Source organism: Pelodiscus sinensis, chromosome 3, assembly GCF_052426305.1.
Source record: "Pelodiscus sinensis isolate ZL-2025 chromosome 3, ASM5242630v1, whole genome shotgun sequence".
Classification (NCBI taxonomy): Eukaryota; Metazoa; Chordata; order Testudines; family Trionychidae; genus Pelodiscus; species Pelodiscus sinensis.
In genome coordinates this window covers 73,397,186-73,419,952 of record NC_143054.1, presented here as the reverse complement: position 1 = coordinate 73,419,952, position 22,767 = coordinate 73,397,186, and the positions used below count along the sequence as shown (strand labels likewise).

The 22,767-nt window shown below is 37.9% G+C and overlaps 1 protein-coding gene across 2 annotated transcripts in view; it reads left to right on the top strand.

The window, feature by feature from the left end:
- Positions 1–22,767, top strand: part of ASCC3 (activating signal cointegrator 1 complex subunit 3) — a 410,940-nt gene that overhangs the window by 289,855 nt on the left and 98,318 nt on the right. For both annotated transcript variants that reach the window (XM_006118439.3, XM_075923934.2), the window contains exons 21-29: positions 208–433; positions 3,482–3,636; positions 7,125–7,223; positions 8,534–8,702; positions 15,499–15,719; positions 18,615–18,700; positions 20,349–20,515; positions 20,639–20,784; positions 20,900–21,020. In XM_006118439.3, coding sequence (XP_006118501.3) covers positions 208–433; positions 3,482–3,636; positions 7,125–7,223; positions 8,534–8,702; positions 15,499–15,719; positions 18,615–18,700; positions 20,349–20,515; positions 20,639–20,784; positions 20,900–21,020 — 1,390 coding nt within the window. The remainder of the gene's footprint in view (positions 1–207; positions 434–3,481; positions 3,637–7,124; positions 7,224–8,533; positions 8,703–15,498; positions 15,720–18,614; positions 18,701–20,348; positions 20,516–20,638; positions 20,785–20,899; positions 21,021–22,767) is intronic.

The following is a 22,767-nucleotide window of genomic DNA, read 5'->3' as shown; positions in this document are numbered from 1 at the left end:
TAAGTAATGATGAAGCAGTTTTAAGAGATGCAAACAATCATTAGGTAGAAGCTGCAAACTAAATTTTTCAGGAATATTTTAGCTAAAACTTAATTAAAATATTATTTTGGTAGTCTGAAACAAAACCTACTGTATATGCTATATCCAATGAGAAATGTTTTGCTCTGATTTTAATACTTTTCTGCATCTTGATGTTTCACTCTGTAGAATGCAGCTCGTATTGTTCGAGCCCTTTTTGAGGTTGCTCTTAGGAAACGATGGCCTGCAATGACATACCGACTACTGAACCTCAGCAAAGTCATTGACAAGAGGCTGTGGGGCTGGGCCAACCCTTTGCGACAGTTCTCAGTGCTACCACCATCGGTCCTCACGAAACTGGAGGAGAAGAACCTCACAATAGATAAGATGAAGGACATGAGAAAAGACGAAATAGGTAAAAAAAACACAATAAGCAATGTTTAAACAAAACCTTTGCCTCTATGTTCTCAACTTTACATTGAATAGAAACTTGATACAGATTGAACCTCTCTAGTACAGCACCCTCAGGTGCTAACTGATGCTGAACCAGAAAATGTGCCTAACAAGGGCAGGTCTATATAGCAGCATTACCAATACTTCTACTGCTTACTGGGCTCTTAGAAGACATCCAAAGGTAATTTAGAGCTAAATAACAACACAGAACACTGAGAGCCAGGACTGATCGGTAAACAAATTTTATGGATCCATGGGAAACTTGGCCACACTCATGATAAGTGGACATCCGACTAACTAAAATCATACTGGAGCATGGATGTTGCCAGACCAGAGAGCAATGGACTAGAGAGATTCAGCTCTATTAATCCCATTGATTTCTCACAGTTGACAAATTAGATCATTCATTGCTTGCAACTTGTATACAGTTTACGTGAAAAAGAATGAAAGGGGAATAGCAAGGGATGCTACCAATAAATGGTTCATGCCTGTTTTTGAATGATCAAATTCATTTTCATTTAACCTGAGGAGTTCATTGCCACAAGATTATCATTGCAGCCAAGAGCACAGTGTCATTTAATAAAGGATTCGCTATATATCAGTAATGAGGACATCCACAATTACATTTATAGGAATAAAAACAATATTAGAAGGTTCATATAAACCTTGACTTTAAAACAAAATGGGTAATGAAAATCAAGTGTCTTCCCCTGGGACGTATTTATTTACAGTTCAATTGATTGTCACATTCTCTGAAAAAATTAGTTTAGTCTTTGTGGAATCAAGTTTTATCAAGTTAAAAATGCATATTTTAAGCAGCCAGTTTCTTGGGTTAGCAGATTATATTATTCTGAATTTTGAGAAGTCATAGATATTTCATATAACATTCTCTCGGTGTGACTCTAAAACAGCACCACCGCGTCACCTGATAGGTCCTGATTCTGCAATGCCAATAGAGGCAGATCCCTCTACAGAGCTGCAGAGGGTCTTCATACAGGCACAAGGTTTCACCTACATGCATCACATTGTAGGACTGATCTTCTGTACAGTCTTTTTGAGCTAAATAACTGAACTGTAGGAACACCAATATTTTATATGTCTTGATGTTTTGCTTTTGTTTGTAAGAAAAATAGTGACATGACAAGATGAATAAGGGCATGTCTGGACTGGAGAAGTTGTACCCATTTAATTAAATTGATTTAAAACCAATCTAGTAAAAATGGTGCACACTCTTAATATAGATACACTTAATATACACACGTAAGCAAGGATTAAACCTGTTGTGTCTACATGGGGAGTTTGCATTGCTTTAACTAGATCAATTTTAAATTGAGTAAAGCCTAGTCTACGTGATAACGTTATATAGTTTTAAATCAATCTATTTACATACTGATTTACTTAAATCAGTACAACCTCCATGCATAGATATCAGCATAAGTGCCTCATATCGATTCAACTTAAGTAGGCAAGAATCAGCTTAAATAAAATCAATGTAAGGTACTCTTAAACCGAACAGGAATGCATATAAGATGGGGCATTTCTAAAAAAATTGAGTTAGATCTCTACAGGCCCATTGATGAGGGGCACAAAAGGGGGAAATTTCACAGAGATCACCATCAGCATCACAGTGGGGACAAGGCAGGCTTCCCGTGCTGCTCCCCGATGTGGTCAGCAAATCTCAGTATACCCTGTGGGGAGGGTCAGCATGTGCTGCCTCACCCTGAGCACTGACTCTACAGTTCCAAGTCCCATTGGTCTGGAATAGTGGCCTAGGGGAGCTGCTGGGATGGTGCCTGGTGGCATCAGTGCATGGAGACCCCTGTTCCCGCAGAAGCCACTGCCAGAGGGTTATGCTGGTCATTTTGGGAGATGCCTGAAGTAAACACCATTCCCTTAACCCCCTTGTGCATCCCCACCCTCATCCCTGTCCTGTGCCCAAACTCCATCCCAGAACCTCCATCCCAATCCCACCTTGGGGAAAGTTAGTGAGGGTGGGGGAAAGCTAGTCACCTGATGAAAGAGGGATGAAGTGACTGGGGTGAGACCTCAGAGGAGAGGCAAGACAGAGTTGTGGCCTCAGGAGAGGAGCAGGGGTGAGAGAGGATCTTTGGGTTTGCGTAATTAGACAATTGTCAACCCTTCAAGCAAGCAGGTTTAAGTTCTGACCAGGCCAGAAGAGCACACCCAGGTCTCTAGACAGCAGCCAGTGAAGGTGCAGCGCCACCCAAATATCAAGTAGACTGTGTCTAGGCAGGCACAGCTTGTGCACGTGTGGAGCCAATTGACTGTTCTGCCCTGGAGCCCAGAATTATTGTTGGCAGGCCTGGATCTGTACATTTATCTGGTGTAAGCAAGGCCTTCATTAAATCAGCACATTTTTTTCTAGTATAGATAAGGTCTGAGTCAGGGAGATACAACCATCTTGTGAAGCATGTTGGCCACAGAGAGAAAACCAAAAAAAATATTATTTTTAAAGATACTAGGGGGCTGCCCCTTGCTCGCTATGCTCGCCGACCCCCCACTCTCTGGCCCAACTTCAAGTTCTTATGTTCCTAAGTTTAATGATAAATACTGAAATAATGGGGAAAGTTTTTCGTATCTTTTCTCAGTTATAGCCAGTATTTGCATAGGATTTCTTATCTACCATTGTATTGGGATTCGTATACAAATGCTGTATAATGGCATCAGAAAGGGTTAGACTGCCATTCGTAATATAGCTTTGCACTGTGAGCAGTATAACTATTATCATTGTATTTAAAATGTCAAAGTAAAATCCAGCAGAAGAGTTAATGCTGATTTTTTTTTCTGATCTGTACATTCGCTAATTCAAGTTGAATAATTAAAAAATATTCCAACATACCGGGTAAAAAAAGTCAGTTACTTGCACACCAAACAGTGAAGCAAGCAAGCAATACCACCATCTCTAAAACCCTATTTAAAAGTCTGATTTGTATTATTTCTCCTGTAAATGCACATTTGTTTCACCTGCTTTTTTTGTTTATTTTGGCAGGTCACATGCTACGTCATGTGCATATTGGGTTAAAGGTCAAACAGTGTGTCCATCAAATTCCCTCCATTACAATGGAAGCAGCTATTCAGCCAATTACACGTACTGTGCTCCGTGTTAGGCTGAACATCACTCCTGACTTCAAGTGGAACGATCAGGTAGAAATAAAAAGGGTGGGGGAAAGCACTCTTCCAGTTTTTAGTAATTAGCTGAAAATTATAGTGAGAATTTAACTACTTGAATAATGTAAAAATGTAATTTTAAATAGTTAGAAAGACAACATAATCTACAGAGATGAATGAATTTTGAGGTGCCTAGGGAAAAATATACCTAAAGAAACTATTTTATCATTCAACTTAGTGTAAATAATACTGTACTCTTTTGTAATTTCATAAAAAAGTTGTTTTAAGAACAGATGTTATTATTGGAACCTTTGCACATTTACATTTTTAAACCATGCCAAAGTATAAGGTCTTGTCTACACAGGAAAATGATATTAATATAGGCTAAAGTTCTAGTCACAGGTAAGTTATATCAGTATGAATAGGTGAGAATTTGAACTAATAATTATACTTGTATGATTCCTCCATTCACCACCATTATCTCCCAACTGAACACTTTTATTCAGTTAGTCTATATTTCTTAGGAAGCTAAACTAACAAAGACAAACTTGTAATGGAATGAGTGACCACTTGGAGCTGTTGTATGGATATATGGTAAAACTTTTCATGCAAAATAAAACCTTGGGTACAAACAGGCTTCACTTCTCCATTAGGCACAAAAGTCTGGCTATGTCTAGACTGCAGCACTTTTCTGGGATAACGGAGGTATCCCGAAAAAGCAACAGCACATCCACTTTTTCAGAAAAAAAATTGGAAAAGCGGACACGCTCTTTCACCATCCCTGTAAACCTCTTTTTACAAGGAACAAGGGATGTGTCAAAAGAGGACTTTGTTCCAAAAGTTGGTGCCGTGTAGATGCGCCAATTTTCGGAAAAGCTTCTTTCGACAGTAAAGCAGAAAAATTTTCGCAAATTGTGTACTTGAAATTGCATTTCTTTTTCCCACTTACCCTTGCAGTCTAGACGTAGCCTCTTAGTCTTCTCCACCTTTATGAGACTGGATAGATTGTACTTCTCAAAGCTAGCAATTAAATGCCTGTTCTTGGGTTAAGGTGCACATTTTAGAATTCCATTTTTAAAGCCAACCCCTCTGTTAAACAAAAAATGCATGCATCAAATTTAACTTGACCACAAAGTGAATATATTAGACTTCTGTTCTAAAAATAGATTTATACTCTTTTAAAAAAATTGTTTTTTCTAGTCATGAGGTCTTTTTTTTTTTCTTTTGGAAAGGTTCTGTTTTAAGATTGTGAATAGGAGTAGTGATTAAAATACATGCAATTTCTTTCTGTTCACATCCTTGACTGATTAAAAGAATATCTTTTATTGAATTGCTAACCTAACTTTGCATCAACTAATTTTGATGCCTTAATTTTGAACATGTACTGTTTTATATTACAAAAGGAGATAATTTGAAAGATTTAATTGAGCCTCTGTCTTGCATCAGTATTACCAATACAAAGTTCAGTACTGATGAGCCAATATATTATTAAGGACAAAACACTTTAACTTGAATCCATTTATATCATTGCCTTCTCAAGGCAAACCATAACATTTACCAAAGAAGTCACAATAATCTGGTTTTAGTTTGAGTTGTGTTCTAGTAAAGAGGAAGCATAGGGGACAATAGATTTTTGCCCAAGCTTATTGGCACAGTATTTCTTAATGCCTGATTTGGAAACATTACAAGCATTGTGTCAATTTGTATTATGGCGCTCTTAATATGTGAATATGTATATTGGAATTTATCAAATCCCGAAAAGGTTGCTGCATTTTTTGCTTTGCTGTGACACTGTATATCTGGTGAGCTTATAATTAATTATGAAAGAAACTTTATTATAGTAAAGAACTATAGTGATTTTAATTGTCACTGAAAATTAATTATCATTTTTAAATTTAACAGTTGGCAAAATATTAAAGAATTGCTTTCCCATCAGCTTACTTCTAGTATGCTGGTAAACTGCCAGAAGAAAACAATACAAAAAGAGCTGTCATCAGCACAAAAACTGACTACAAGGGAATCCCAGCTGTAATAAGACTAGAAATGCACCAGCAAAATCAGAATTGTAAAAATTCATGTAGTTAATTAAAATGCCTAACCTAGTTAAACATTTCTAGAGCATGCACCATAACAGTGTCTAGGGGCCAAATAAAGTAAAGTAATACAAAACTGGAAATCACAGTAGTTTGATCATATTTCTTGGATTGTTCTAGAGGTAGGTGAAGAAACAATCTTGCTGTTCATTTTATACTTTCATTTATTGGGAGAAGACCTTTGCAAAGAAAGCTATTTACTGTGTGTTGTAGAAAAGGTGAGACATGAGTTCATTCTTCTCTTTAATTACAGTGATTTCCAAAGATAGGAGCCCTTCAGTTCAACTAAATTCTATTAGCCAGATCCCTGGCTACAAAACTTTTCCTTTACCCTACTCTAGCATAGCAGGGGCTATGAAAAGCTGTTCTAATAGGGTAGTGAGCATTCCTTCAGTATGACAGAATTGAAGAGTGATACAAAGCCACACAGGTAGTATGGAGATCCCTGGGTCTTGTAGTGCTGGTTTAAATAAATGGTTATGGAGTAGGGTCTTCAGAGCACTGTTCCACTCTAGCAATCCCCAATAGCTGTTTTTTTTACTATTAGTTGAAACAACTTTGTTACTATTAGTTAAAACAGTCACCTCTACCCCTTCTTACATTATGGTCCTCTGCTGAACACAGCTGAGCTGGTTTTGAGGATTGGAGCCTTCATTTCTTGACAAGAACCATTTGTATCTTTTACAAAATAAACTAATTCTCACACATTTAACAGGCATTTCTCAATTGCTAATAATGACAGGCGAAGAAAATGAAAAAAGAAAAACCCCGAGCAAATATTTAAACACTTTGTAAACCAACAATCGGTTTCAGTCAAACTAAACACCAGCTTTCTAGCCTAGAATCCCAGATCTGTACAATCTTGCCCTAGTCAAAATCCCAACCAGTATGACTCTCTTATCCAGTTTTCCTTCCCTCTTCCTCCACCCCAATGTGGAGAGGAAATGCAAAAGCCCTACCTCTTGGGCTAAGATTCCCAGGCACTTCACTCCAAATTCACTGGTTTAGACTCAAACTTAAAAATAAGTTTATTAATTACAAAAAGAGGATTTTAAGTAATGACAAACAAATCAAAGCAGATTACCGTCTAAATAAACAAAAATGTAAACTAAGCACATGGCTTGGATGCTAGCTGCAGTTGCAGCTCCTGAAAATAGTTCTCTTAATAAAGAAAGTTAGTTTTAGAAACATGGATTCCTCTTATGTTATTACCCAAGTTTTGGTATTTGAACAGCCACAGAGACAGAACATTCACTCCTGCTAATATAATGCATCAAGTACAATTAATGACTAATTTCAGATGGAAGGTTTTCATCAGAAGTTTTAAATTGCTCCCCTGATTTTGTCATATTAAAAAGTAAACTCACATCTTACTGAACTAGATCTCCAAATAAAGTACTTTCAATGAGAGAACTTTTTCACTTCTTTTAGGTGCATGGCACAGTTGGAGAGCCCTGGTGGATCTGGGTAGAAGACCCTACTAATGATCACATTTATCATTCAGAGTATTTTGTCATTCAGAAAAAACAGGTAACTCTATCCTTATGTGAAATATCAAAGCATGTAACAATAAAAAAGCTAATAGATACCTTGGGAATAATTACTCTAAATCTCTATGTTGGCACAAACTTGAAATTTACACATCATCATCAAATTTTCAAAATCAGTTTTGTGCCTTTCGATTCTTGATGCATATGCTAAAACTGGGCTTCTACATGGGTGTCCATTAATGTTGTTACAAAAATAAAATCCATTAAAGGATTCACCCCTTTATCTGGCTTCTCTGATGGACAGTTACATGCAGATGAAAAATCAAATCTGTAATGCTTGCTTTTATTAGGATTGTAAATATGTAGTACAGGCAGTCTCCGGGTTATGTACAAGATAGGGACTGTAGGTTTGTTCTTAAGTTGAATCTGTATGTAATTCGGAACTGGTGTCCAGATTCAGCCGCTGCTGAAACTGATCAGGCTGAATCTGGACGCCAGTTCTGACTTACGTACAGATTCAACTTAAGAACCCCAGGCATCCCCAAGTCAGCTGCTGCTGAAACTGATCAGCGGCTGATTCCAGGAAGTTCGGGGCAGGCGCTTCCGGTAGTCAGCCACTGGTCAGTTTCAGCAGCGGCTGACTTGGGGACGCCTGGGGCAGAGCAGCTGGGGTGCTTCTGGGTTGGTCCAGTTGCGCCGCCGCTCCTCGCAGCACTCAAGCTGCTCTGCCCCAGGCGTCCTGATTCAGCCGCTGCTGAAACTGACCAGCAGTGGCTGAATCAGGATGCCTGGGGCAGAGCAGCTGGGGTGCTGCCGGGTTGGTCCATTAGCGCCCAGAGCGGCACTACGGGACCAACCAGCAGCGCCCCAGCTGCTGTACCACAGGCGTCCGGAGCAAAGCCGCGGAGCACGGGGGCAGCAGGGCAGCCCAGACGCGTCTGGGCTGTCAGCTGCCCGTGTGCTCCGCGGCTTTGCTCTGCTTTGCTTCCTCTCCCTGGTCTGCTGGAGACCAGGGAGAGGGAGGGCCCCGTTCGTAACTGCGGATCCGACATAAGTCGGATCCGCGTAACTCGGGGACTGCCTGTACTCACTGTGGTTCCATCCCAACATATAAATAAAGCACTGAATGACCAAGAGCTTATCTTGCCCGTTTTGTAGCTAATGGAAGCAGAATCTTCTGAAGTTGAGAAGGGAGGGGTCATTTACCTTATCTATGCTGTCTACCACACATGCATGAACATATTGAACTTCATATTGTGCATATACTTTATTTGCTTGTGTTGCCTGTGCTTGTGAGAGAGTGACAAGCTGTTTTAGCTGTTCAAAATGAATCTCTATTCTTTACATTAGGTCATTTCTAAAGAAACTCAGCAGCTGGTTTTCACAATCCCTATTTTTGAACCTTTGCCTTCCCAATATTACATTCGAGCTGTATCTGATAGATGGTTAGGAGCAGAGGCTGTTTGTATCATCAATTTTCAGCATCTGATTCTTCCAGAAAGACATCCACCTCACACAGGTAAAGTTATAAGAAACCTTATTGTTTTGGTTCCTTAAAGATTTGCCTTGATAATACATATTTAAATTATTTTAATACAATAATAGAGATCCAACTCTTTTGGTTTTACTGACAAAAGTGTGTGTAGAAGGGCACTTAAAAAGCCTATCACTAAAATTAAATATGTTTGTCTTTAATAGCATGATGTTTAATTCTTCTTAAAATAGTCCTGCTTGTTAGTGATTCTAGGATCAACATCTAGAGCTGGAGAAGTATCATTGTATTATATAAAATAAGTTAGATTGTGCATTCTCATTTTTCTTAAATTGAGATTATATTTTCCATATGTATATATGTATTTTCCATATGCCAAATTATAATGTGATGTTTTTAAAATTTCTCTAAAGTGAAGTATCCTTTCTGAATCCTCATTTCTCTAACATTTGGCAGAGGAGAGCTGTTTATGCTAAACTACTTTATAAACTAATTTCATTTCACATACTATGCATTTCTCCAGGATTATTTATAGAGCCACCTGCTCACTCAGCCAACAGTTCCGTTTCTCCTTGACTATGAAGCTGAACTGCTGCTCCTTTAAATACTAGCTTGTCAGTTCTTCTGTTTTATTACTCACCATTTAAAACCATTATCTATATCTCAAACTTTCTTACCATGCTTAACAAACATTCTGTAGTACTTTCGTGTAGTATTGGGTATTTTTCAATTTTTCTTGTGCTCATTTTGCACAGTAGATCTTTGAAATATTTCATCATTATCAGAAGATTATCATTATTCTGTTGATGTATATTTCCATACAGGTTTGTCTACATGTCCAAGCAGTAATTATCACATCTACAGTACTACATCTACAGTGTAGTGGCCTTCCTATAGCCAGACTCCAGCTCTGGAAGGTCCTCAGTACCACAGCCTTTCGCTAGTGCAGGGAGTTGCCACAGCCTGTCTCCACTGTCATATAGTTACACACAACACTGTGGGCACCAGCCTGCTTTTTGATGCTTTGTGCGCTCCACATCTCCTACATGCTGTCACAAGCATAGACAAAGTATATAGCCAGATATCAGGAAGAGGACCACACGGTGCTTTAGTGAATGTGTCATACTAAAGTGGATGTAATTGCAAACCCAGAAAGGACAGGGACTTGATTATAAGCATAAGTGATTTATTTTGTAAAAATGGAAGATTAATATTGCCAAGGAAGATTAATTTAAAACGGTGGGAAAGAAAAGGTTGAAAAGAAGTATTACTAAAAGGAATTTAGAGTATGTCTACATAGCACTGTAAGTCTCAAGTTAGCTGGGCTCAAGTCAGCTGACCCATGTCAGGGAGCTCTGGATATGAGTATCTACATTGCATTTTAATAGTAGACTGAGGATTTTTTTTACTTCTTAAACCTAGTGCTGTGGCATCCATGATGCACAGATTTTCAAATCAAAATAACCCTCTTCCAGACCGCCCAGCATCTTGCTCCCGTGTTGACACTACAAATGTAGTTGCACTGTGGGAAAACTCTAGTGCCCATCCTATTTCCTGACTGTGACAGTGTGATTGATGGGATTTGAGTGCCCAAGAGTGAGTGAGTACCTAAAATAGCACCTTTGGTGGCTGATTCAATAGAATGACTGCAAGTTGAAAAGGCTGTATAGTTGGATAGTGACCTATCATCTAATCTGAGGATCTGACTCTCCACTGCTAGTCTGTTTCATACTGGAAGGAAAATGGCCCCATGCACCTGTTCAGAAGATAACAGGACATCAGTCTCCAGGGTTGTCAAACTATGAAAATGAAATTTTGCAATTTCTTAATTTTTGAAACTGGCTGTTGAATGAAGGTTTTTTTTATTTTTTGTTTGTTTTTTTCACTTTGTCCCTGCTCCCCTCTTCGGCTCTTGTTCCTGGCCTCCTTCTCTTTGGCTCTTGCTCCTGGCCCACCCTCTCTGGGCTGCATGTGCTACCCCAGTCAACAAACCCTCTTTGCAAAAAATGTATTCTGTTTGGTCTCTATCAGAGAGCCTGCAGGGTTTTCAATAATGTGCTTGCAGAGCAGTGTTCAGCAGAAAATGGATTAACGCTGCTCACAGCTGCTGCTGTTAGCAATGGGAGATGTGACTTCTATTTGGAATAGACTGCAATAGACTGTACCGGCATATAGTCAGTATAGAAAGGTCTAAGGAAGTTGTCCCAAGGAACTCTGAAATACATCCAGAAGACTTTTGCGACCTGAGTCAAGCTGAGGTCATGTGCACACTTAGCAAGGAAGGGCGGGGAGGGACTAGCAGGGCAACAGAGCTGGCAGTGGGGAGATGTGGGGGAAGCTGGCCAGGAGACTGGCGGCTGGTCCAGATCTGGGAGGAGCCAGTAGCAGGGGGCCAGATATAACCTCCCATGGTCCTGTAAAATCCCTCATCCAGGACCATTCAGGCCCTGAGAGTGCCGGATCAGGGAGGTCCAACCTGTAATTGTTTCATACTCCTGAATCGGAAGTAAGAGACTCCTATTGTTTTAGCTACAATTGGGTTTTTTGTACACTTTGGGTGACTCCATGATTGACGTAAAACTCACTCACAATTATTAACTATGGCTATTTAATAGCCAGGAAGGAAAGGTAAACAGTAACACAATACATATGTGAGAACACAAAGCTATTTGCTATCTTTTTTATTGACATGCTGTTGAAGATTGGCTTAGATGACACCTTCAGCTTATGAACATGCAAATATACAGCATTTCTGATTGCCTTTGTATTACTAGTGGGAAAATCCCCAGATAGCCTCTTAAAGTTCTTTTCTTTTTATTCAATACCTTTTCTGTAATACAGGCAGTCCCCGGGTTACATGGATCCGACTTACATCGGATCCCTACTTACAAACGGGGTGAGGCAACCCCGCACTAGCTGCTTCCCCCCAGCAGACCAGGGAGACGCGAAGCTAGCGCCCCCCCACAGCAGACCAGGAAGACGCAGAGCGGCTTTTCTCAGCAGACACCTCAGCTTGAGAATAAAGGACTGAGGGAAGTGAGGTGTGGGAGAATAAAACTGAGCTCTGGAGAAATGTTTGGCTAGAGTTTCCCCTACAATATGTACCAGTTCCGACTTACATACAAATTCAACTTAAGAACAAACCTACAGTCCCTATCTTGTACGTAACCCGGGGACTGCCTGTATTCCTTCAATTTTACTAGCATTCAGCAGGAAATGAAGTTCTGTTTTGAAAAAGTCTAAATACCTATATTTTTTACATACACATTTTCACTTTTTAAAAAGTCTTTTAAAACTAAATCATTCTTAAAGACCGTCTTTAGAAGTTATTGATTCTACATAATAGTTTTAAGAAAGATTAATCTTGTCTACTTTAGTTGGGTTGTGTGAATTTCTTGATCACTGACAGTACTTAATTAGTTTCCCACAAATATAAATATACTTAAATAACATATCATTTTAGTAATTAGTTTATCAAGGGCACTAGATTTACATAGCAATGATATTAGGAGCTTTGTATTAGCTAACGTATTTGGAAGAATGCACTTCACAAAGATGTTTGCCATTTCAACACTTAATAAACAAACAAAAGAATTAAAATATTTCCAGCTGCACATGCTTTTCTCATAGGCTTTTCTTGAATGAAGTTTTAGAGTACTTATAGAATTAATTTCAGCAACAATATTTCTAGACTTCTTTGTGTGTGTTTACTTAGACATTTTCTTGGAATGATGAAAAATCCCACCCTTTAGATTTATTGCTCTGATAACACAATTCTACATTCCTTTTTCACAACTGGGTCTAATCCTAAAACATGAATGTTTTACATGGTTTTTTTTCTTTAGATAAAGATTACATTTTTACCTAACTGGTACTGTATACCAAAAGAGAAATCCTAGTTTAGATATGACTCATTGAGGGGGTTTGTCCTTGGCCCAGAGCTCCTTAGAATTACAATCTATTTGTTACAATGGTTTTATTAACTTTTTTGGCTATTGAAATTTGTGCTTTTGGACAATGCATCTTTTAAATATGTCAAAAATAAAATAGTATAAATTTAAAGCGAAGTAAAGCTTAAAATAAATCTTTTAAAAAACTCTTTGGAGTAATAAGCATGGTTTTATGTCTAAGGAGGGATAATCTTCCTTACATTGGCTTATCCCTGGGACACAAAAGCTTCCTAGGATTTCTTTGATTAGCTTGAACATTTGTCACATAATCAGCTAAAGATTATGTGTATTGTTATGTTTTCAGGCATCTTCGCTAGAACATACTTCTCATTATTTCTTAATATTCAGTAACGACATAGAGAACATCAAAAGAAATTAATAGTTTTTAACCCTTTTTTGCATCAATATTGAGGTCTTTTACTTACATCAGTAATAACTTTTCTGGAAAAGATGGGAATGCTTATCAAATAAGGTACTACTTGATAAAACTGAGAATCTGTCTCTTAGTCTTGCCCCATAAATTCCAAAACTGGAAAGGCATATTGAATAGCACCTGTGTGAGTCATCCAATTGAAAAAATATAGAAGTATTCACAAAGTAAAGTGTTACTGTTGTGAGTCAGGGTGTCAGATTTTCTCTGTAAATAAATTAAATGTGGCAAGGAAGTGATTACAGGGGAACAAGATAATATTTTACTTACCGACAAATTTAGAAACCAAAGAAATAAAGAATTATATACAGAGATGCTATACAAAGGGATTTAGCTATTAATATTGAAATTAAATTAAAAAGCAGGAAAAATTTACTGACAAGAGTTGTCAGGCGGTGGAGTAATAACCCAGAGAAAGCAATGGAACTCCCATTGCTTGAGATCTGAAAACTAGACTTGACAGAATATTGGTAAATGTGCAACAATCCTGTTTTGTCATGAAAAGGACAACTTTAAGTCTCTTCTGACTCTTAAGAGATTCTTTATTTCTGAGGAGATCTTCAGGGGAGGAGGGCAATATTTGCAAATGAATGAAATGATTCATCATCTTGTTACCTTGAGCAAAGAAGTTCAGTTATTTACAACAGAAGTCCAGCCAGTTTCCAGGCATTTATTCTTGAGCATAGAAAGCATATGAATATGCCTTGGAAAGTAGGTTTTCTGTTCTCAGCCTCATCAAAACCTAGTTCCCATAAGCAAAGCATAGGTGCAAACAAATTGAGCGTACGTAGACTTGATCATGTTTTTTCAGAGAATGCCTTTGGGACTTAAAATATTTTTAGCACTAGTCTTTGCAGCTGGAAATTTAACCTGGTTGTAAAATTATGCATGTTTTTTACCAAAAAGGAACTCTAAAAACCAAATAAATACATAAAATAGGTGGATTTTTAAGAAAAAAAATCTATCTAATTGAAAATTGGAAATATTTTGACCAGCTCCACTAAAATTATATATTATAGCAGAGTGTAGCATGCATCCAATTTGAATCTCAGCATTAGTGACTGAGTCAAGTTTTTTGGTACAGAAACATACCTTTTTTTTTTAATCTGGATACTTAGAATGCCTCATATAGTCAATGTGTTTGACATCACTGTAAAACACTTTCTCTACAATCACATTTGGCTCATTTAAATGTCTGTGAATTGGGAGCATTCAGAAGTATTCACTTCACTTCCCGTGCAGTGTTTTTCTTTGGCATACACAAAATCACATGTGTTTTGTGAATTTTTCAGCTATTGTTCTACTGTACTGTCTGGACAGGCATGTGTAACCTTTTTACCTAATTGACCATTGACTACTATTTAGAAAAAATAGTAAGATATTTACACATCACCGGTTATGGAGCCCTTAGGATTTATGGTAATTGATTTCAATTCCCATCTGGTTCCCACTCAGCAGTGAAGTACGTAGAGGCCCTGTTAGGCAGAAAACCTTCTCTTCTCTCAACAGACCCCAAGAAATCACAGATTTAGTGGGAATGATAAAACAGACATAAGGTATCAGTGAAAAGCATGTTAAGAATATTAGGCATCACAGCCTACGCAGATTTTATGACTCTCATAGCATACCTTAATGTGGGGCACCTGAAAAGACAGATTTCCAACCACAAAAAAAACTTCAAAGAAAGCATCTGCATAACAGAATCATTACAAGTCTCATTAATTTGTAGGAATTTAAATCCAATCTGTCTAGATGTATTAGCTTCCATATTCCACAATCTCTAATTGTTTGGATAGCAGATGTCTCCCAGGATATTCCAAGAGTTATGTATTGAAGGGATATTTTCTTTGATTCTGTGTATTTATATCTTATCTATCTCTGTGACATTTTAAATAACTATATGTAAAACATGTATATATCCCTCATTCATATTATTTTATATGTTATCCTTGTCCCTAAAGGATCCTTACTATGCGTCTTAAAAGCAGAGAATTGTTTTCCGTATAACTGGAATTTAGGGACTGTGATGTCTTCTATAAATCATTTTCACTTACTTTTGTCTTCATAAGAATTGTCATATATTTTCATTGGTATAGTAGCTTTAGATCTACTCAAGTATTAAAAAAAAGAAAAGCTTTTGATGTACAGATGAATCTATGTAAATTGCACACTTCAAAGCTCACAATGTTTAACAGTTGTACCTTGAGGAAACATGTCAAACTGCAAAACAGTTTTCATTGTTGCTTTCTGGGATCCATATGATCCTAAATTAGAGCCCTTTATAGTATAAGAAATTACCAAAAAAAGACTTCAAATTTGAGTTGTTTCCCTTCAATACATAAGTTTATACCTAATCAACATCTTGTTAGTTTTGTCCTATAATAAAGTATTTTACAAGGCTGCATATTTTGACATGTACTAAATGATTACTCCATTATTTTAGAACTACTGGATCTTCAGCCTTTGCCTATCACAGCTCTGGGATATCGAGAGTATGAAACCCTCTACAAATTCACCCATTTCAACCCTATCCAGACGCAGATATTTCATACGCTGTATCATACAGACTGTAATGTTCTTCTTGGAGCCCCCACAGGCTCTGGAAAAACTGTTGCTGCTGAGTTAGCCATCTTCAGAATTTTCAACAAGTATCCCACATCAAAGGTTTGTAAAATGTTTATTAAAAATCTGCAGTGTCTGTACACTTCTTTCAGCGATCCAAAACTTTATAAAAATTAGTAGTGCCAGCAAAATACCTTTCCTAGCTAAAGTTCAAAAGTACATGTAAACTGAATGGTACTAATTCATGTACTTTATCCTTTTAGTTTCAACTGTTACATATTTAACCAAAGTAAAAACCACAGCTATATAAACAAGCATATTTTCCATGCTTAAGTTTAAATGCATATTGAGATCTTTTTTCTGGGGACTTCTCTGCATCCGTGATGAATTTCTTGTTAATTCCTCCCATCAGCAAGGTCTTGCTTCCAAACTACCTTGTCCTTCCAAGTCAGGATATCTGGCCAGATCTCCTCCTTATATCAACAAATTAGTTTGAAAGCCAGTAATTCAAGCTGATTCTCTGTCTTTTCAACCTGAATTTCAGTTCTTATTTCTTAGATTATGAGAGCCTAAATCAGGGCTGGGCAAAATATGGCTCGAGGGCAGGATCGGACCCACAAAGCCACTGGATCTGGCCCATAGATCACTCTGCCGGGACCCTCAGGCACACAGCTGCCACGGGTTTAAACTCCCTCCCAAACCTTGTACCCCCCCTCCTCCATGCCTCCCCAGTCCAGAATCCTCTCCTGCACCCAAACACCCTTTCAGACCCTGCATTCCATTTCCCTGACCGAGATCATAACCCCCTCCTTCACTCAAACTCCTTCTCAGACCTCACACCTTCTCCTGTACACCAGTTCCTTATCCCTGCACCATTCTGTACCCATCCTCCATCGTAGACCCTATACCCCCTCCACAGAAAAGTGTGGCCCTTGACCACTTTCCAAAATCTTGGAGTGGCCCCCCCACCAAAAATTATTGCCCACCCTGGCCTAAATGCTCAACAATCAGATGTGCTTGGCTTTATATGTGAAATTCATTGTTCATGAATAAACTAGGGTGGAGGTCCCAAATTGTTCAGCCAGATGTGCACTTGACCATCAAAAGCATCAAAATTGAAAAGTTGGGTTCTCTGATTGAGATTAAAGCTGGAGCTAATATAAGGGGTGCATAGCTGATTAGAAAAGTATTCCCAGACAAAGTTATCAGTGATTCAGAAACAAGGTGGAAGGGTGTATCAAGTGGGATCCTGCAGGGATCAGTATTTTATTCAATTATTTTCAGTATTTTCATCAATGATTTAGATAATTGCATAGAGTACACTCTTGCAAAAAAACAAAAAACAAAACAAAAAAAAGCAAAAAAAACCCACACCACCACACACCACCACCCACACCATCATTTTAGAATGTATTAGCAGGAATGTTGTAAGCAACACCTGAAAAGCAATTCTTCTGCTCTACTCTGCATGAGCATTATGCCCAATTCTTGGTACTACATTTCAGGAAAGATGTGAACAAATTGTATAAAGCTCAGAAGAGAGCAACAAAAATTATTAAACATCCAGAAAACATTCCCTATAAGGCAAAACTGGAAAAAAATGTTTAAAGACAAAAGAAGATAAAGGGAAGACATAATAGTTTTTGAGTTCATAAAAGGTTGTCACGGAGAGGGAGAAAAATTGTTTTTCTTAATCTCTAAGAATTGGACAATAAGTAATGGGCTTAAATTGCATCAAGGGATTTAGGTTTAGGTTGGATTTTAGGAAAAACTTCCTATCTATCAAGTTAGTTAAGAACTGGAATACTGGGCCTATGGAGGTTGTAGAATATCCATCACTGTAAGTTTTTAAGAGCAAGTTAGACAAACACCTGTCAGGGATGGTCTTGATAATATTTAGTCCTGCCTTGAGTAGAGGGTACTGGACTAGAAAACCTCTTGAGTCTCTTCCAGTCCTATTCTAAATATGTGATTTAGTCACAAAACCTCCACTGAAATGTGATTTGGAAATCTCAACCTAAGTGTGTTTTAACTTGTTGGTAATAATTGAAGTGGAATACAAGAAAATAGTAAAATACTGATAAAATAGAACACTAAAGTACATCCATAATTTATCATATGGGACCTTTGTACCACAATAAGTATATATTAAAGGAATATTAAGAAATTTTGCTTTAAAAAGCAGTCTTCAAAATTTATAGGCCAGATATTCTAAAGTGTAAAATCCCATTTAATCAGTTAACCCAGTGAAATTTTAGGTTTAACTGGTTAACTGTTTAAGTGGGGTCCCAGGCAGGGGACCACTCTAGTCCAGCTGGAGCAGTCTCCAGTCCTCAGGGCTGCCAGTATTACCCATTCACATCCCAAATATGTATTAGTTTTTACATGTTCAGATGTATGCTAATGCTTTAGAAAACCTGAGCCTAAATCTTTAAATGAATATTATAAAAACTATCCTATTATACATCAGCATACAAAGTGTTTCTCTAGGGAAGTTTTGTGATGTTATTTAAAAGTAGCACATTTTATAATGATCTTTATTTAATTTTAGTAATACAATTAAAGAGATTAAAATCCATTCAAGATATTATATTATTTTTGTTTGGATTGGTGCATTTCAGAATCCTAGTTTTCAGGTTTTATGTTCTTGGCAATAAATGATAGTACTTTATGTAAACTCATTTTATAATGATTTCATGTGTTTACTTTTTAGGTGTAATGATAGCATTACAGTTTTATAAATTATTCTTTTAGTCATTAATTTATATGAATATTATTGGCTCAAGGAACAAAAGAATTTTTAAAGTATAATGTCTGTCTTAATCAGGATCCTGTTGTAAGTTACTAAATGTGATTTTAATAATTATTATGCCTTAATGATTTATACTTAATAAGTTAATTCAAGTCCTTAGATGTCTAAAAGGAAATTATTCTTTGTAAATTAAATTTTTACACAGCTTTTTCTAGTTAATTCTGCTTTTGTGTCTGTGTTTGCAGGCAGTATACATTGCTCCCTTAAAAGCACTGGTACGAGAGAGAATTGAAGATTGGAAAGTCAGGATTGAAGAAAAACTTGGTAAAAAGTATGTTTCTCCCAGAACAGTCCTGCAAGTGTGAACAAACCCAGTTGAATATGTATAGTGTCTTGCTATTTGTACAAATACTTCTCATCTTTCAGACTTTTTATGTGGAGCATTGGTACAATTTGACTGTATCATAGCAAGCACACGCTGCATAGAAAAAAATAGGTGACACAAAACTGAAAGATCATTTAATACATTGCTAATTTTTCTTGTTTTGTTCAACCAGACAAGCTAACAAATAAGTTCAATTTCCGTCTTTATTATCTTGGTCTTTTTGAAGTTACAGTTCAGAATTATCTTTCCTTCAAAGATTTTTTACTGGTTCTCGTAAATTGCTTAATCTGTCTATAGAGTGTCCATATATGACCTTTCACATATCTTTTAAGCTCCATTTTTGTAAAAAAAAACTTTTGTACATATATTTACATTGGCTTCATCAGGAATTTGGGATACTTTGGATCGGCAGGATTGGGCCCTTTGCAGCTGACACAAAGAGTATCTGAGTAGTTTTAGTCCTTTCTAAAAGTACCCATAATTATCAACAACTTCCAAGTGTGGATTGTTTATATCCAGATATCGCAATCCTTGCTCAGGCTGAATAGTAATGCACTCCTCAGTGGTTGTAAATAGATCTACTCCTTGAAGAAGGTACTGTTCCTTGTGTAAGCATGTCAGAATCCACCCTTCCTAAAAGGTAGTTATTTTGTTGTATTTCTTTGTGGTTTGTTTTAATGGGGTATGACTGTGAATAAATTAATGATCCTGACAATTTTGAAAGCTTATTTTTAATATCCAGGAATATTTTTCTATGTGAAATTAGTCCCATCTATGGGACTATAACATTGATTTGGGGAGATAAAAATTCCATGTAGCCAAAAAATTCCATGTAGCAAAATTTAGGAAGTGTAAAATTAGGCTGTAGAATTGGCAAAGAAGTTGCCATAAAAATATCAAAATAAAAGATAACATTCAGTCTAAAGAACCATCTGTCTCAAGGGTAGCCTGACCTAAATCAGTAAGCTGGTGTTGAAAAATTGGATAGATGTCAAGTTAATGAAAAGGCAAGCTAACCCCCAACAACAAGAATTAACTCCAAATTAGTGCCAAAAAAACAGAAAACCAAAGGAAGTGGCAGATTTCGGAAAGAAGGTGAGGGGAACAAAACTGGATCAGGAATAGAAAAACAAATACATTCCATTTCCAATGGTAGCCATCAAAACAGGGAGTTTGAGCTTGACTATCTTTGTTGCAGAGTCCTAATGGAACCTAACAATTGAGAGCAGCAGTTGCTTCTAACTAACCTCTCTGACAGTCATCACTGCTAGGCAAGTTGTACAGGGCAATATTCCACCACTAGAAAATATATAAGATCTTAACATATAGATCATAGAAGACTGTTTTGACTTAAGTGTACTATCCATAGTAATATTCGTTTATTATCTTTTTTGCTTCAGTCTCTGTCTTGCAACGTTATTAATAGTTTTGAACATCCATGTAAACTTTTCTTTCTCTCCCTTTCAAATTAATGGGTAAATGTTTGGATTAATTGGATTAATGTTTGGAGACCCTACCCCAGAAGGTTAGAAAGGTTCATTGGTTTAAAAATTGAGTTGGATCCAGTCGCAATGACCATTTAACTTAATTACAGGGTAGTAGAATTGACAGGAGATGTGACACCTGATATGAAAGCTATTGCCCAAGCTGACCTTATTGTAACTACACCAGAGAAGTGGGATGGAGTCAGTAGAAGCTGGCAAAACAGGAGCTATGTTCAGAAAGTTGCCATTCTCATCATAGATGAGATCCATCTGCTAGGTAAGCATTATTTTTCATCACAATTGTGGCTAATTTTGAAAAAGTGTTCTCACATTAGATCTGCATGGAATTCTAAATATATGGTCATGTTAAATTTTAATGCATATTTCTCTTATTTCTTAGGGGATGAGAGAGGCCCAGTACTGGAAGTTATTGTGTCTCGAACTAACTTCATCTCATCTCACACAGAAAAGCCTGTAAGAGTAGTTGGTTTATCCACAGCATTAGCGAATGCTAGAGACCTTGCTGACTGGCTAAATATTAATCAGGTATGTGGAAAATTTCTGAAAAAGGGTTGTACATATCTGTGCTTCAGATAAGCAGCCAGTAATATTTCCAAAATACTTGAAGCTTCAACTAAAAATGCTTATATTTTCACTTTAGATGGGTCTGTTCAACTTCCGACCATCTGTACGTCCAGTTCCATTGGAAGTACACATTCAGGGCTTCCCTGGCCAGCATTACTGTCCTCGCATGGCTAGTATGAATAAACCTGCATTTCAGGGTAAGCTGCCAAAAACAGGACATTTCATACATTCAATTTACAAAAAAAAAAAGTGGGGGTTTCTAACCATTTTTGCATAGTCCATTTGAGACACATTTATAACATATGCTCTTATACAGCATTTCCCAAACTATGGGCCGCAGCCAGGAAAAAAATACCAGGCCTCAGTGTGGCTGCTGGGAGGAGAGTGGGGCAGGCTGGGAGGAGGTGGGGAAAACCGGCCTCCGGGAAGCAGGGTTAGGGGCAGCGGGGATGGGGAGGCAGCTGTCCAAGGGAGATTGGGAGGAGGAGGATGGGAGAACCAGCTGCTGGAAACGGGGCTGGCCAGGGGAGATCGTGAGGAGAAGCGGGGGAGAATTGGCTGGTTGGGAGGGGGAGATTGTGGGGGGTGAGGGGGAACCGGCTGCCGGAAGCAGGGCTGGACAGGGGAGATAGGGAGGAGAAGTTGGGGGGAGGAGAAGGTGGAGCGAATTGGCCAGCGGGAAGCAGAACTGACCCGGGCACACAAGTGAATCTGTCCGCGAGGATTCCATTTTGCCCCCCTCCCCCCGCCATACCCTCCCTTGAGTAATTGCAAACTGCCTGGCTGGTAGACACACTCTCGCAACGTGAGCACATCTACCAGCAGGCAGTTCGAGGCTACGGATTGATACACCTAATTATAATAAAACTTACCTGATTAGAAAATACCAGACATTTTATATGTCCGGTATTTTCTCAATTTATTTCCCAGATAGAATCCTCAAATACCAGGCTGTCCAGTATAAAACCAGACACCTGGCAACCCTACCTCTCCTTGCACCCTCCCTCGTAGCCAAATACCCTACCCCCAATCTGCTCCTGCTCCCACCTCCTGGAGTACCCATGTGGCGCCGGGTCCCCCAAGCCCTGGCCTGACCTGGGTGGAGGATGCAGCCGGGTGAAACACTGAACAGTTATTCATTTTTTATTCTTTTTTATATGCGTTTATATTTTTGGGCTGCAAAAAACAGTACTGAAAAAAAACGGGTTCCAATTAAAGTAAAAAGTTTGGGAAACCCTGGTCTAGCCAGATTTCTATCCATCGTACAGTCCATTTCTCCAATCCATATTCCCTTAACTTTCTGGCAAGAATATTGTGGGTGACCGTATCAAAAGCTTTACTAAAGCTGGCACTGGGGGCTTTGAGAGGATCAGAAACAACTTATTTGAAGATTCATCATTTGCTTAATGAATATGCAAATGAATGTTACCGGTCCTCCAAAAGCTCGTGAATTGATTTTCTGGTCCCCGTGTCAAAAAGTTTAGGAACTCCTGCTCTTATATATGTTCTTGGAATGTTTAGGGGAGATGTTTCTCTTGGTGACCCAAAAACTATTTATCTCAAACGTCAGGTCTGGTTGTTAAGGCAGGATAAATCAGAGGAATGTAATTATATTTGGAGCAGAATCAGTGACCATAATAATTACGAAGAGCAATCTTTTAAAATGAAAATGTATTTTTTCTTAGAGGTCAGCACTATGAAAACAGGGTTTTGTGAAAATATTTGAGATTTAGAAAGTCATAAAACCATTCACACTATTAATCTGTTTTGTTAAAGATCACTCTGTGTAAGATTTTAAAAAAAATGTGAACAGAAGTTACAAGTCAAGCTAATCTCATAATTCTAATGTCAAAGCAATAACCATAAAATTTAGACCCATGTGTCAAAGCTAGCAGGCAGGACTCATTTAAGAAAAACCCTCATATTTTATTGAAACATGTTTTC